The sequence below is a fragment of the Lactuca saligna genome, chromosome 3, assembly GCF_052625555.1.
Source record: "Lactuca saligna cultivar CGN05327 chromosome 3, ASM5262555v1, whole genome shotgun sequence".
Taxonomy (NCBI): Eukaryota; Viridiplantae; Streptophyta; class Magnoliopsida; order Asterales; family Asteraceae; genus Lactuca; species Lactuca saligna.
The window spans coordinates 171422163-171438757 of NC_136419.1; the positions used below are offsets into that span (position 1 = coordinate 171422163).

A 16595-nucleotide genomic window follows, 5' to 3' on the forward strand; every position below is an offset into this window, starting at 1 on the left:
TTTTGCGTTATGATATGTTTTTCTAAAAATGGTTTTAGTAATGATTTAAAGAAAAATTTTTGGTTTGGATTTTTGGGATGTTACAGATAAACTTGTCGTTGGATGTTTAGAATACGTAAGGGAGTATCTAATGAAGAGGATATACAATGTCATGAAGGAAATGAAAAGGCTAAAGGTCCACTAACACCCACAACAACAGAAACTGCAAGAGGGGGGGGGGGGGGAAGTATCAAGTCACAGGAGATTTGCAGGATCAACATGTAGTGAATGTTAGGAACCAAACATGCACTTGCAGAAAATTGGAATTCCATGTAGACATGCAATTGCAAGTTTGAATACGATGAGTAAAGACCCAGAGGTTGAGCTTGACATTTACAAATGGGTTCACAAGTTGTATTTTCTAGAGACATGGAAAAAGGCTTATTCTTTTTAAGGTGGAGCCAATTAAGGGGAGATCTATGTGGCCCAAAAGTGAATTTCCCACAAAGCTAATCCCTCCTCCAAATCGCACTCGGATGGGAAGGCCTAAGAAAAAAAGAAAACAAAGTGAGGGTGAAAGGTTAAGCAAAAAACAGAGGGCAAGTCAAGGTGATGGAGCGAATGCTATACAAGAAGGAGGTTCCCAAAAACCAACAAATGATGGAGTGCAAAAGCTATCAAGGAAGCATATCAGTGTTACTTGTAGCAAATGCAAGAACAAGGGACACAACTATAGGACCTGTAAAGGGCAAGGTGGGAATCAGTCCAAGAAGTAATGTGTCATACTTGGGGTTTTTTGTGATTTTGGTTGCTTTTGAAAACTTGGTTGTTATGTTTACACTATTTTGTTGAAATCTTTTGGTTGGTTGTTATGAATACTTGGTTGTTATGTGATTAATCTTAATGAAATGTGCATTTTGGTTGTTATGTTATGAATCTTAATGGAATGTGCATTTTGGTTATGTTATGAATCTTAATGAAATGTGCATTTTGGTTATGTACAATTGGTTCTAATGAATCTTCATACTATTTCTATTGATGTGTTAATTCTAATACATTCATATAATTTTTTCATACCATCATAAGTCACTACAAAAATGATCACATAAAATTACAACAAAATGACCATTTTATCCATACTAATACCCTTCACAGACCAAAACACCCTTCACAATAAACCCATACACAAATCAGATACAGAACAAGACAATCACAAAAAAAAAACCAACTTCCAAACAAGTACATTTTCAGCTTCAAATTGCCATTCTTCAATGTTTTGCAATTAACCACCAACATGTTGTTTCTGCATATCAGTCCATTGCATTGATCCTGTAGCATGTTTACACTTCTAAGCAACTCATTGCACCGTTCCTGCACTGAATTCAAATTTCTTAGCAGACCAGGTATGATGGCTTTAGACCTAGCATACATTGGGGGATCAAGCCACCCGATAAACCCACAAACATAATTATTCATAGGGCATGCAAAAAATCTCCTTCCTAGATTCAGAGGGGTCCAAGACGTTTTCACCAAAACAACTTTCCACAAAAATATAGAACCATTGTTGTTGTAACAGAGTTCAAGAAGAAAAAGGGTAGAAAAAAGAGACGTTGAGGAAGAAGGTTGCAGACAGTAGGGATATTTAAAAGGAATTAAGCCAAAAAACGGTTATGCAAAAATGGTCCCTTACATATGAAATGATGAATTTACCCTCACGTGTGAGGTACATGTGGGGGTTAACAGATCCTTTTTAACGGGAGTTAAGTCCAAGGACCAATTTCACATACAAACCACTTCAAAAGAACCATAAATACAAAAAACTCAGGATTTGGACTAAAACCCAAAAAATTTGCATACCACAGGGACATTTTTGTAATTTCATCAAACAGAAAATATAATCGTTTATTGGCTTCAAGCCATCAGAAACAGAAACCCTAACCAACAACCCCTAAACCCTCACCTCGTTCTCTCAGGTTTAGCCTCGCAGTGTCGCACCAGTGCATTGTGCACCACCGCTGCACCTCACGTCCGCAGAAGGAACAAGGAAGGTAGCAAAATCGACAAGTAAGCACCTTCTTTTCCTAGTTCTTAGTTGTTAGTTCTTCACTTCTTATTAGTTACTTTTCTAAATTGTCACTTCCATCTTGAACGGTTGTATACCTCTGTTTTTACTTCTATTTTGTGGTTCAAAAACCATCTGATTGTATACCTCTGTTTCTCGAAGGTACTAAAAAAACTAACCTGCTGTAGTTGTTTATGGGATCCCTGGTAAAGGATCAACTAGTTTGTTTATCTGAAAGATTACATTCGGTTAAAAATTTCCATATATACATCCAATTTTCATCTCTAGTAATTGATATTTTCCAGTATAATTTGTTATTTTGAATCTGAATTGCCTGAAACGATATTTAGGTTTTATCATCATGGTGCCGTGGGTTTGGTTATACCTCTGTTTCTTTATAAATGTTTTTCATGTAAGAATTGATCTCACTCACATAGTTTAGAATTCTATATTAGTTTATGTTTAGGATTCATCAAGTTCAGCACTTGAAGGAAACAAAACCCTTTGTATGTTTTGGGTTTCACTCTCTTTCTATCAATCATCAAATCTAATGTCATGAGAAGAAAACATTTATATGATTGACAGTGTTTTCCAAACACAAGGTTCCATGCCTTTATGCTTTTAGTAGTTGTTTAAAATTTTGTAGAGATTTTTCTAAAACTCAGTCATATCTTGTAGCTTTGGAAGTTTTAGTGGCTGAAGAAAGAGGGTATGGAAGAGACAAAGCTGTCTTGTGATAATGACAAAATAGAAAGGTATGATGATGTTCTACTTCTATGGAACTTTTACTGGTTGCATTATTTAATTATTATTTTGAATTTGTCTTTTTGCCAGAGAAGCTCCTCAACTAGTTACAGTGTTGAAAGATATAAAGGGTGGGTTAGATGATCTCAGAGCTAAAGTTCATGTCTTGACTTCAAAGGTATGAAACTCCAATAGTTGATTATTTCCGCCAAGTTTCCTTAAATTTATTTAAGTAAAAATGGAGGGGTAAAATGTAACTATGTATATGATATGATATTTTGATCTTTAGGTAAAGTCAGGTGTATACCCAACAGCAGATGGGATGAGCTATCTTGAGGCAAAGCATTTGCTTCTTTTGAATTACTGTCAGTCTCTAGTTTATTATTTGCTTCGAAAGGCCAAAGGCCTTCCAATTCAAGGACATCCTCTCGTCCATAGTCTTTTAGAGACACGTTTGTTTTTGGAAAAGGTCAGCTTCTCATTTTGTTTATCCCTTTTGACTCAATAAACGGTTTTTTCTTACAAAATTACAAATACAATTAATGTGCATCCAGATCCGCCCAATTGACAAGAAGCTGAATTACCAAATTAAAAAACTTACAAACCTAACAAATGGGAATCCAATTCCAATGGAGGATGTAGATCCTAACAAACCGGTTGCTTCAGATGATTCTTTGAAGCTTCGTCCAAACCCAGACATGCTTATAGACAAAGTTGCTCCTGAGGTTTTACTTATTTTTATCTATCTATCTATCTATCTATCATTATGAGGTTGTCATGTTGTATGTAATGATTTATATTTTTGAATGAATGAATTAGGATGATGATGGTTTGTATCGACCTCCGAAGATAGCTCCAACGTCAATGAAGAAGTCAAAAGAAGAGAGAAATGTGTCGAGAAAAGAGAAACAAGCCTTGCGCCAATCCCAACAAAACGAATATGCTAGAGATCTTATCAATGATCTCGAGGGAAGACCCCAGGAGGTTATCTTTTTTTTTTTTTTTTTTTTTAAGTAAAAAATGCGTTTGGTGTGTTTGTTGGGTTGATGACATGATATTTATTTATGACATGATATTTATTTATAGGTGAGGGAGGTTATTGGTACGGAAGATGATAGTGAGGTGAGGAGATATAAGGCAAAAATGGAGGAACGTGCGAGGAGGGAAGAAGACCTATTCACGCGTGCTCCTCTTACAAGTATGGAAAAGAAGAAGCTAAAACAGATGCGCAACTCAAGAAATGGGTGAGTACAAATACAAATACGAATACAAATACAAATACAATCAGTTGTTTGGTTCAATAAAAAAAAAATGAAAAATATAAGTTATTTTGATGGTGGATGTTTGTTTGTTGTACAGGCTGGCAGGTCTAGCTGATGGTTTCTATGATGATATTAAATCCTTGGGCTTACCTTTAGAAGAAGGTGATGAAGGTCAAACATCCTTCATGGATTCAGATGGTGGAGAAAGGAAGTTGAAGAAGAGGCACAAGGTATAAATTTTTTTTTAGCACTTCATTGTTTTACTTATTTTCTATTATTTGTTTCTTAATTATTTTTTAATCTCTTTTCTTCTGTTGTGTTGTTTGTCAACAGAGACGACATTAGGGATGGATGGAGTTTCTCCTACAATTACAACCTTTACTTTTACATTTATGCCATGAGTATCAATCTATGTGTTTTCTACAGTTTGTTGTATTTCTTCAAACTTTTTTCATTTTATCAATTTTGTTTTGATGTTTTCTTTTATATTGGGTTTCTACTTTTTTATTTTTTGCACATAAGCCCCCACTCCTCTCGAATGTTAGTTGCATGATCAAGACTTAAATCCTTCCAATGCTTGAAAACTAGCTAGTTTCATAATTTTGTTTGAAATTTGTTGGTTGGGTTATTTTATAAGGATTTATTTGCAAATTCATACTCTTTCTGTTCCAAAATTATTGTTCAGGGGCAAAAAAAAAAAAAAAACATAAGGAAACATAAATTACTATTAATTTTATATATTAAAATGATATTTTTAGCCTTTCTTGCATTTAATTTCATTGGTAAATGTTTTTGTTGGTTAAGTAATAAAAAAAACCACAAGGAAACATTAATTACTATTAATTTATACATTAAAATATTATTTTTACCCTTTCTTGCATTTAATTTCATAGGTGAATGTTTTTGGTAAATGTTTTTGTTGGTTAAATAATAATGGTGAATATTTTGGTAAAAAAAATGTTTATTTTAAACAGACTATTATTTTGGAATCACTTAAAAAAACAATTATTTTGGAATCACTTAAAAAAACAAACATGGATTATAAATATGCGATGAGAGTATAAATATGTGATAGAGGAAATATGATTTTTCTACACTTTCGAAAAAAGTTACCTACATTTCTTGGGATTTTAGTATTATATTTTTCTATAATCTTTTTTAAAATTATTATTATTATTATTATTATTATTATTATTATGATGATGATGATGATGTTTTATTAGTGTTTTGATGTTTTATTTGGAAAAGCTATGATGCTGTTTGTTTTAAAAAAAAAACCATCTTCAAACAATTTTTTGCTGTTTGGCGTAGCACATGTGTAACATTTCCTTCTTGCAGCAGTTTGTTTTTTGGAAGATTTCAAACTACAAAATCTCTGCGCGTGTGCTGCGTGGCGCAACATTTGATTTGCTTCTTCAAACCTCTTAGTGTTCTTTTTAGAATTTTGGTATAACTTATTTTTTTTTTTAATAAAAAACATTGATTTTTATAAACTTTTATTTACAGATTTAATACAATTTTTTTTTTTAGTTTTCACAATTTTTTTAAACTTGATTTTTTAAAAAAACTTTGATTTTTTTTTTACCGTTTTTGTTAATAATATTTTCAGTTTCAATTACCATCTTTTTTAACGTGTGTAATTTTTTACAAATTTTGTAAACATCGTTTGCAATACTTTCTTAATTTTTTTTATATTTTTTTTAATGTTTTTGACAATTAGTTTTTTTCTAGAATAAAACTGTTAGCTTCTTTTATATTTTTTTAAGTTTTTTTAAAAAAGTTTTATATTTTTATTTTTTACATGTTTTTTTTTAGTATTTTTTTAATATTTTAAGACTAAAATTATTAAAATTTTGGTGTTGACTGTTGAGGATTATTTTTAGTTTATAAAATTAATTTATTTAAATTTCAGTTTACTGCTGATGTTCAAAAACAATAATGCTTCTTATTATATGCTGCAACCGTTTGTTCCATCTCTTCTACTACGGAGGATTACAAAAGTGATCTATAGACTTCATGAATTTTCTCTTCGAAAAAACAAACAACATCTATATGTACTTATAAAATCTCTTTTTCATTATCAAGTCTTTTGCCCTATGGGAAAAATCAAAGATTAGCTATCATTTCAAATTTATATTAAGCAACTGTTATTTTTATTGTTTTGTTATGACAAGTTGTGTAAAGTTCAAAGTGCATATTTTGTGTTAACAAGCTTTCTAGGGCATACATATAAAAGATGAGTGATAGTGAGTTTTTCGTTGTTATATATTAAGTAAATAAGTAATTTTTTTCCAAGTGGTTGGAAAGGCACGCACGATGTGCGGTGTCCGTTGAAAATCAAAAGGAGGAAAAAAAGTTTTAAGATTTCTTTTACAAATGATTTGTATATAATTTCAATTCATTTTTTTCATTGCTTAAATGTTTTGGGGGCTCTTTGTCTTTTTGGGGAAATGACATATATGCCCTATTATGTTTCTAGGATTTACCAATTTATCCACTTAACTTATCGTGTGACTTTATAAGGGAACACGTTACATTTTGTCGGGTCGATTAGGTCATTTTGGCAAAATGAAGGGGCCATCCTGTTACCCCTACCATATCAGATGTTTGTTGACCAATTATTCCTTAACCCAAAACTATTCATCTTCTTCCCCATCTAATATTCTTCAATCATGTTACCCGGTACACATTCATATATCTAGTTTGATAAATAGTACCCAATAAACCTTTATTTGACAATGAGTTGAAATGTTATGTCCACTTGCTACTTTGGTATTTGGGTTTTCCATGTTTGAAACATTTACAATCGTTTGTATTCCATTTAAGCAAAACATTCCTTTTCTTCTCTTCTTTAAAAATATGGAATTGAAACCCGTAATAAGGCTTCGATAGGGTTCCTCTTTTCCTTGACGGGAGGTTGTTTTCTATAATCGAGAAACAATTGAATTGAATGGCGGTGGCAGAAATAACAAAAATTAGGGGAATATACAACTTGTTCGAATGTGTGTTTTGAATCCGGAAGAACCTGATAATGAAGATACCAAATAACAACAAATAGCAGCACAATGTGTGTTTTCAACCAATTGCATCAAACACGATGCATACCATCTCATTGGCGGATCCCACCACCATTGTTGTCACCGGTGGAGCTTTAGTCCTCACCTATCTCCTACTGCCGCTTGTCTTCTCCGCCCTACCTTTCAACTTTCGTGGATACAAAGGTAAATTAAAATCCTATATATGATCAAAATTGCTGCTACTCATCAAACGATTCTAATTTGGAATCATACTTTCCAAACCAGGTGATCTCACTGCTGCTCAAGTTCTTGATCTTGTATCTTCACAAAACTACACTGTGATTGATATCTGATCGGAAAAGGACAAGGGTAAATCTGGTGTTCCCCGTCTTCCTTCTAGCACTAAGAGCAAAATGATTGCCATTCTGTAAGTACCAATTTCTTCCAAAAATAAAACCGACCGTGGACTCATTTCGCAATTCAAAATATTCAAATTGAAAGAACTCCCAAGCAAATTGAAATACAAAACGATGTTGTTTGGGTTTTGGGTTGTTGGGATGCTTATGTGGCAATGAAAACTGGCTACAACAGGTGAAAAAGATTAGATTGCTAGGTTACAAATAATTTGTTCCATCATAAAGCCACAAAATAAGTTAAGTGGCTAAATGGGTAAACCCTAGAAACATAATAGAGCATATATGTCATTTTCCCTTTTATTTATTTATTTATTAAGAAAAAACAACTTCTGATCATTTTTGACTGCATCACACAATACTTGGTTTTTTGTAGTTTGTTTTTTAGAAGACTTCGATTTAAAAACTGATGCACGTATGAGATGTGGCGTAATATTGAACCCCCTCTCCAACACCCTTCTTTGATCCTCTAGCTTGAAACCTTCTTCTTCCTTGCAAAAACACCCACCAAAAGCTCACAATAGCTCTCTCTCTCTCTCTCTCTCTCTCTCTCTCTCTCTCTCTCTCACTCTAAGCACTCAAGACTCGTTTATGGTTTTCTCTCCTAAAGGGTAGCCGTAATACGAGGCCTTAAGTTCCTTTAAATAGGCCACATGCCAAGAAAATTAGGGTTTCCTTCAGCAGCCCTGAATCGGCGAGTCGGCTAATGGACTTGTCGAGTCCACTCATTAATCCACGTCACCAGCCACGTCTCTACTCGACGAGTTGAGGCACTAACTCGTCAAGTCCCTCCACATATCTCAAAAATAAATACTTAAAATATATACCTGGAAATCCAGATATTACAATTCTCCCCCACTAGAATCAGATTTCTCCCTCGAAGTTATGCTCCGCAAATAGCTCAGGGTACTGCTCCCGCATTTCCGACTCCGACTCCCAAGTCAATTCGGGCCCCCTCCGATGCTGCAAATGGACCTGAACCAGTGGCACTTCCTTATTCCTCAAAACCTTCACCTTCCGATCTAAAATCGCGATCGGCCTCTCAATATAGTTTAGGCTCGCATCAACCTGAATGTCCTCTAGTGGAACTATTGCCATCTCATCGGCCACACACTTCCTCAATTGGGACACATGGAAGGTGTTATGGATCTGGCTCAAATCCGCAGGTAGCTCCAACTGGTATGCTACCTTGCCCACTCTGGCGGTCACTCTGAAAGGTCCAATATATCGAGGCCCCAATTTTCCCTGCTTCTTGAATCGGATCACCCCTTTCCATGGGGAAACCTTCAGGAGTACGAAATCTCCGACCTGAAACTCTAGTTCGGATCGTCGCCTGTCCGCATAACTCTTCTGGTGACTCTGGGCCATCAATAGTCTCTATCTAACCTGCTGAATATGCTCGGTCATCTTTAGCACTATCTCGGTGCCACCCATCACTCTCTGTCCCACTTCTCCCCAACAAATGGGAGTCCACCACCTTCTCCCATAAAGAAGCTCATAAGGAGGCATACTAATGCTCGAGTGGTGATTGTTGTTGTAGGAAAACTCAGCCAGTGGTATGTAGGTGTCCCAACTTCCTCCGAAGTCCATGATACACGCACACAACATGTCCTCGAGTGTCTGTATCGTCCGCTCACTCTGCCCATATTTTTGCGGGTGATATGCAGTGCTGAAATGTAGACGCATGCCCAACTCCTCATGAAATTTCTTCCAATATCTGGAAGTAAATCGTACATCTCGATCTGACATTATCGAGATCGGTACTCTGTGCCGTGCTACCACCTCTCTCACATAAATCTCAGCCAACCTCTCTGCAGAAGAGTTCTCACTAATAACAAGGAAGGGAGCACTCTTCGTCAGTCGGTCCACAATCACCCAGATCGCATCAACACCACACACCTTCCTCGGTAGTTTGGTGATAAAATCCATGGAAATCTGTTCCCACTTCCATTGGGGAATCTTTAGCAGCTGCAAAGGACCATGCAGTCGCTGATGTTCTGCCTTGACCCGGCGGCAGGTCAAGCACCTCTCGACTACCCACGCAATATCCCTCTTCATACACGGCCACCGGTAGTCTCTCTTCAAGTCCAAGTACATCTTAGTGGCCCCGAGGTGGATCGAGAATCTCGATCTTTGTGCCTCCTCCATCAGTATACCCCGAGCTCCGCCCGTATAGGGAACCCAAATACGTCCTCGGAAAGTCATAAGCCCTCGACTATCCATCACGAACTATGAAACCTGTCAAATCACCCACTCCCTCTTGCAGTTCTCTGGCTTAACGGCCTTCGCCTGGGCCTCTCGGATGGTATCCAAAAACGGAGTCATCACTGTCATCCTCATACACATGTCTCGAATCAGGGCATTCTCTGCCCGACGGCTCAGGGCGTCGGCTACCACATTAGCCTTGCCCGGATGATACATGATCTCGCAGTCATAGTCCTTCACCACGTCCAACCACCTACTCTGGCTCATACTCAGGATGGGTTGGTCCATAATATACTTTAGGCTCTTATGGTCAGTGTATATGGTACACCAGACCCCATATAAGTAGTGACACTAGATCTTGAGGGCAAACACCACCGCCCTTAGCTCTAAATCGTGGGTGGGATACTTCATCTCATGAGGCTTCAATTACCTCAATGCATATGTTATCACGTGCCCTCTCTGCATAAGCACCGCACCTAACCCGGATATAGATGCATCCCAGTAAACCACAAAGTCCTCCATTCCCTCGGGAAGGCCTAACACCGGGGCTTTGCACAATCTCCGGCGAAGAGTCTCAAACAAGGTTTGCTGCTCGGGACCCCAAGAAAAAGTAACACCCTTCCGGGTCAACCTAGTGAGAGGAATAACAATTTTGGAGAAATCTCTGATAAATCTCCGATAATAGCCGGCCAATCCTAGAAAAATCATGATCTCGGTGGAGAACCTCGACACCTCCCATCTCATTACTTCCTTTATCTTGGCCGGGTCGACCAAAATCCCATTCTGGTTAACAAGGTGTCCCAAGAACTGAACATATCGTAACCATAAATCACACATGGAGAATTTGGCATAAAGCCTCTCCAATCTCAATACACTCAGAATCTCTCTCAAATGCTCCTCATGCTGCTCTCTGGATCTCGAATACACCAAAATATCATCGATGAACACGATCACCAATCGATCCAACATAGGCCTCCACACCCAGTCATGAGATCCATGAACACTGCCGGTGCGTTGGTGAGCCCAAAAGGCATCACCACAAACTCGTAATGCCCGTAACAAGTCCTAAAGGCCATCTTCTGGATACCCTCCTCGTGGAACCTCATCTGATGATATCCAGACCTCAAGTCAATCTTGGAAAACCAAGACGTGCCCTGCAACTGATCGAATAGATCGTTGATCCTCGGCAATGGATAACGGTTCTTGACCGTCAGCTTGTTCAACTCCCGATAATCAATGCACATCCGGTGTGAACCATCCTTTTTCTTGACAAAAAGGATCGATGCTCCCCACGACGAGCTACTTGGTCGGATAAAACCCTTCCCCACAGCTTCTGAAGTTGTGAGGATAACTCCTGCATCTCGGGCGACGCAAGACGATAAGGTGCCTTGGCAATAGGTGTCGCTCCCGGAACTAAATTGATCCGGAACTCCACCTGCCTCTCAGGAGGCACACCCAGTAACTCCTCGGGAAAAACATTCGGAAATTCACTCACTGTTGGAACCTCCGCAATAGAAATTGATCTCTCAGTAGTTACCTGCGTATCCATCACATACGCTACAAAACCCCTGCAACCCTGCTGAAGACTCTGTCTCGCTTTGGTAGCCAAACAAAATGCTGATCCAGATCTGGTACCTTCTCCATATATAGTAAGCACTCCCCCATAGGGGTCTCGTATCGTCACCATCTGACGCTCGCAGTCGATCATAGCTCCGAATCAACTCAACCAATCCATGCCCACAATAACACGGGCATCACTCATCGCGATCGGTACCGGATCTATCGGAAATTTAACTCCAAAAATCTCAAGCACATACCCCCGGATCACATCAGTTGCAAACACCGCATGCTCATCGGCTATGGAGACTCTCAGAGGTCGACTCAACGCCTATCATCGAATACTGCTGTAACGACTAAATGATAAAGATACAAAGGATTGACTCGCACCCGAGTCAAATAACACCAAATCAGGTACAAAATTCACAAGAAAAGTACCTACGTATATCCAAGTATAAGCACAAAATAACTCAAATAAAATAAGTAAGAGATCACATACCAGCCACTACATCAGGTGTTGCGTAGACCTCCTCCATTGTCAGCTGAAAGGCTCTCCCGCGAGCCTTTGGTGCCTCGGCCTTTGCTGGCCAACTCTATGTAGCTCGTCCAACGGCAAGGGCAGATCCCTGTGCTGATCCCTGCAACAACTGTGGGAACTCGGCCTTCTGATGGCCAGTATGGTTGCAGGGGAAGCAAACCGAAAACCCTTGGGGCAATACCTCGCGATATGCCCCTCCTTCCTATACTTGTAACACACACCCGCTCTGCACATCCCATCATGACTCTTGCCGCACTTCCCACAATTGCGACCCTTCTGGCCTCCAGATCTCGAATCAATGGGATTTGCTCGCTTGGCTGCCAGCTGAGACTGTGTCCACTGCCTATCCCTCCTCTGAGACTCCGCCTCCTCCATGGCCCGAATCTCTAGCTCAATCTCTCTCTTCCGGGCATTTTCCTAGAGCTCAGAAAATGTCCGGTATGTCGATTTCACCACGAACTCATGAATATCTCTCCTCAGTACGCTCAAATATCGGCTCATATGTGCCTGTTCAGAAGACACTTACTTAGGGCAAAACAACGCTCTCTCATGAAACATCCTCATAATCACTGTCACAGCCTTTGTTCCCTACTTAAGGGATAAGAACTCCTAGGCCAACCGTTCCCTCTCCACCAAAGGAACATACTCATCACGAAACATAGAAGTAAACCTCTCCCAAGTTATAGCAGTAAGCTCTGCAGGAGTGAAGCTGGCTGTCACAAACTTCCATCAGTCCTTTGCCCCCAAGCGAAGCTGGTTGAACGCGAACCTTGCCCTTAAATGTTCTGGATAGGAACAAGTGTAGAAACATCCCTCAATGTTAGAGATCCATCTCATCGTTGCAATCGGATCTTGAGTCCCATCAAACTCTGGTGGCTTCGTGTTGCTGAACTCTTGGTACATCATCGAGTCACCCCCTTGTGGCATGGCAGCAGCGACAACTGTAGCTTTGAGATTTGGCTTGTAGAAAGTAAAGGAAATGAAAAAAATCTATATCTACAGATTTGTGATTAGTATTTGGCTTTGGTATAAGCTTTGAAACAAAAGAATTTTTAAATTACTATTAATTAAAGATATATATTGTATAAAGAAAAGGTTTAACAAATGAGTATTTTATTATAGAAAAACTTTTATGTAATGTCCCAAATTTTCAAACAAAATTTTCATTTTTAAACCAAAGCAAACCATGTCATTCAATCGGAAAAAGTAACATCCCTTTTGTATTGACGACATAAATCAAAGTAATAGAATAATAAGTGTGGAACTTATCAAATTATAAAAACAGATGCGATGCAATCACTCCGTTCCTTTACCTATTCTACCAGAAGTAACTGAATCATTTAAACTTAAAACCGTAAGCACAAAGCTTAGTGAGTTCCCCATGATACCACGTACCATACAATTAATGGGCCTAGCCCAATATTATGTTTCAATCATTCAGGCCCAACCCAACAAGCATGGAACCATTAAAGCTTGATTCACAAACACAATCAAGCATATCAATACCCTACATACAACGACACCCATTTTCCTATATAGTATAGTGAAAAACTCACCTAATCAAAGATCTAAAAAAGACTAACTTGAAGACGTGTAGAATCAGCTACCCAAATCACTTATAGCAGTTAGAGGTCACACCTCAATCTACAACTAAAATTCCCATGTTTGTCCAAAAGTCAAAATTTGTCAACCAACACTGACGACCACACTGCGACCAACCCCTAGTCGCGATGTGATGACTAAAAAACAAGATAGTCACAATTAGGTCTTACGACCCATGCTGCGACAATCTTTCTGCCGTAATATAATTAGCTCTCAACCCTTAATGTCTAGAGCTCAAAAACTCAAATTTGGTCCTTATAAGTGTCTTAATGGATAAAGTTTCCAACTTTATACATTCTCATGGTTCATTCTCTCCCAAAATCTAAACCTAACCTTAAAGTGTCCAAAACTCATGCATGGTCAAACAAAGGTGCATGCTAGGACATTTTCCCCACAAAACACAAGCCTGAAGTTAACCCAACCAACTAAAAGATTTCAGAGTTCCTCAAACTTCAAGAACTTCATTTGAATAGATAAAAAAAGGACCAAAATGATCGACAAGCTAAATTTAACTGAAATAACCACAAGGTAGAAGCTTTATATCTCCAGGAGTCTAAAAACAAGATGAGAATGTTGGATCTAATCTGATTCAAGACCCCAAAGCCACAAAAAACCATTTCCTTTAACCACAAGCTTCACCAACAATGGAAAACCAAGGTCAAACCACTAAGAATGCAAGAACTAGAGATGAGGGAAGGGGGGAGGATTTTGTTATGAGGATAGAAGCTGATGAGAATGGCAAAACCCTAAGGATTATTACAATTAGTTAGGACCAAATCCCAAGGATTCTAGGGTTTGGCTCATCAGGACCACCGTGCCGTGGTCTAGCTCCTAACCACACCATAACTTAAATAATATGGCCGCAATCACCCGCCCACGCTGAATGAGTATAGTTCCCAACCCCAAGATCGAAGCATCACATCAGACTATGAAATCGTCAACACTCTCGGGAAGGGTCAAAGCCGGTGCCTCGCATCACATAGTTTCTATCTTAGATTTTCAAATGTTGTCTGCTTCTTAGGTCCCCAACAAAAGCAATAATCTTCTTTGTCAAATGTGTTAGTGGTACTACTATCTTCAACAAATATTGGATGAATATCTTATAGTACCCAACCAAACCAAGGAAAATCCAAATCTCAGATGGAGACCTCAAAACCTTCCACTGCATCACTGCCTCGATCTTAGCTAGATCGACTAAGATATCATTTTGGTTGACGAGGTGTCCCAAAAACTAAACCTCATGTCACCAAAACTCACATTTATAGATAGCATATAATCTCTCTCTCTCTCTCTCTCTCTCTCTCTTTAATTCTCTCTCCCCCTCTTTCTCATAAAAGTATCAAGAACCTCCTGCAAGTGACCCTTATGCTGTTCATTGGTATTAGAATAAAGCAATATATCATCGATAAACACGAATACTGACTGGTCCAACATCTTTCTTACAAGCATGGTTTATGAGATCCATGAATCCTGCCAATGTGTTGGTGAGCCGAAATGGCATCACCATAAATTTGTAATGTACATAATAAGTCTTGAAGGCGATCTTTTGAATATACTTATCTCTGACTCTCATATGCTGATATCTTGACCTCAAATTAATCTTGGAAAACCAAGACACACCCTACAATTAATCAAATAAATCATCGATACTTAAAAGCGGGTAACAACAGGAGGCCCAACAGGAGGCTATGAAGGACAAACATCGAAAGAGTGACTGTATTGTGGGTCAGATTTCCTCTTTCGACTATGATAGCCGAGGATTGTTGACCCTACACTGTAGGGTGTGGGTCCCCTATCGTGGAGGCGTGCGTCGGAAATTGATGGAGGAGGCGCACAAATCCAGGTTTTCTATCCATCCCGGGGCGACGAAGATGTACAAGGATCTTCATCTCGATTATTGGTGGCCCTATATGAAGAGGGACATAACTTGGTTTGTGGAGAGGTGCCTGACCTGTAGGAAGGTAAAGGTTGAGCACCAGAGACCTCACGACAAGGTACAACCGTTGGATATCACGCTGTGGAAGTAAGTGGATATTAGCATGGACTTCATTACGAAGCTTCCAAGGACCGCACGAGGGGTGGATTCGATTTGGGTCATCGTAGATCGGTTGACAAAGAGCACCCATTTTATTCCGATTCAAGAGAGTATTTCGACCGAAAAGTTGGCCGACATCTACATCCAGGAGGTGGGGGCATGGCACGGGGTGTCAGTTTTGGTGATTTCAGACAGAGATGTACGATTTACTTCAAGGTTTTGGAAGAAGTTCCATGATGATCTGGGTACTCGACTACACTTTAGCACCACTTTTCACTAGCAGACAGATGGTTAGAGCGAGCGGACCATCCAGAATTTGGAGGATATGCTACAGGCGTGTGTGATAGACTTCGGTGGTAGCTGGGACACTTACTTCCTATTGGCTGAATTCTCCTACAACAACAGTTATCACGCGAGTATCGATCGTCCTCCCTTTGAGATGTTATACAGGAGGAAGTGAAGGACCCCGATATGTTGGGGTGAGGTTGGCCAAAGGGTCATGGGGAGCACCGAAGTGGTGCTCAAGACGACTGAAAGGATTTAGCAGGTCCAGAGCAGGCTCCAGACTGCATAGAGTCGGTAGAAAAGCTATGCCAACAAGCGCCATTTAGACCTGGAGTTCCAGGTCCAGGTGGGTAAGGTAGCATATAGGTTGGATCTGCCAGCCGAGCTCAGTCAAATTCATAGCACCTTTCACGTCTCCCAGTTGCGGAAATGTTTGGTGGAAGATTTGGCAGTGGTGCCTTTAGAGGATATTCAGGTTGATGACAGCCTGAACTACATCGAGCGGATAGTGGCAATCCTTGACATGAATTCGAAGGATCTGAGGAACAAAAGGGTGGAGCTGGTAAAGGTGCAATGGCATCACCGCAAAGGCTCGGAATGGAATTGGGAGCCGAAGGACAAGATGAGGGAGCATTACACCTAGCTTTTTCAGGATTGAGCAGTAGACTTTGAGGACGAAGTGTAAAATAAGTGGGGGAGATTTGTAACACCTGATTCCCGGTACACATTTAATTTCAGCATTTATGTATTTCCTTTGGGACTCGATGAGTTGGTGGCCCAACTCGTCGAGTAGGGTTGCGATCCGTAGGCATTTTAAGTGACCTACTCAACAAGTCTAGAGACTGACTCGGCGAGTAGGTGCTATTTGAGGGAAACCTTAAATCTGAGGGTTTGCA

At 39.3% G+C, this 16595-nt stretch overlaps 1 protein-coding gene across 1 annotated transcript; it reads left to right on the top strand.

Annotated features, from left to right (window-relative positions):
* The first annotated feature begins 1903 nt into the window (after nucleotides 1–1903).
* LOC145037470 (Sas10/Utp3/C1D family) lies at nucleotides 1904–4554 on the top strand. Its single transcript, XM_078986132.1, has 9 exons — nucleotides 1904–2043; nucleotides 2720–2796; nucleotides 2876–2963; nucleotides 3075–3254; nucleotides 3340–3510; nucleotides 3605–3769; nucleotides 3872–4029; nucleotides 4145–4277; nucleotides 4381–4554. The coding sequence occupies exons 2-9, from the start codon at nucleotides 2753–2755 to the stop codon at nucleotides 4390–4392; spliced, it is 951 nt and encodes a 316-aa protein (XP_078842258.1). The 5' UTR covers nucleotides 1904–2043; nucleotides 2720–2752; the 3' UTR covers nucleotides 4393–4554.
* The last annotated feature ends 12041 nt before the right edge of the window (nucleotides 4555–16595 follow it).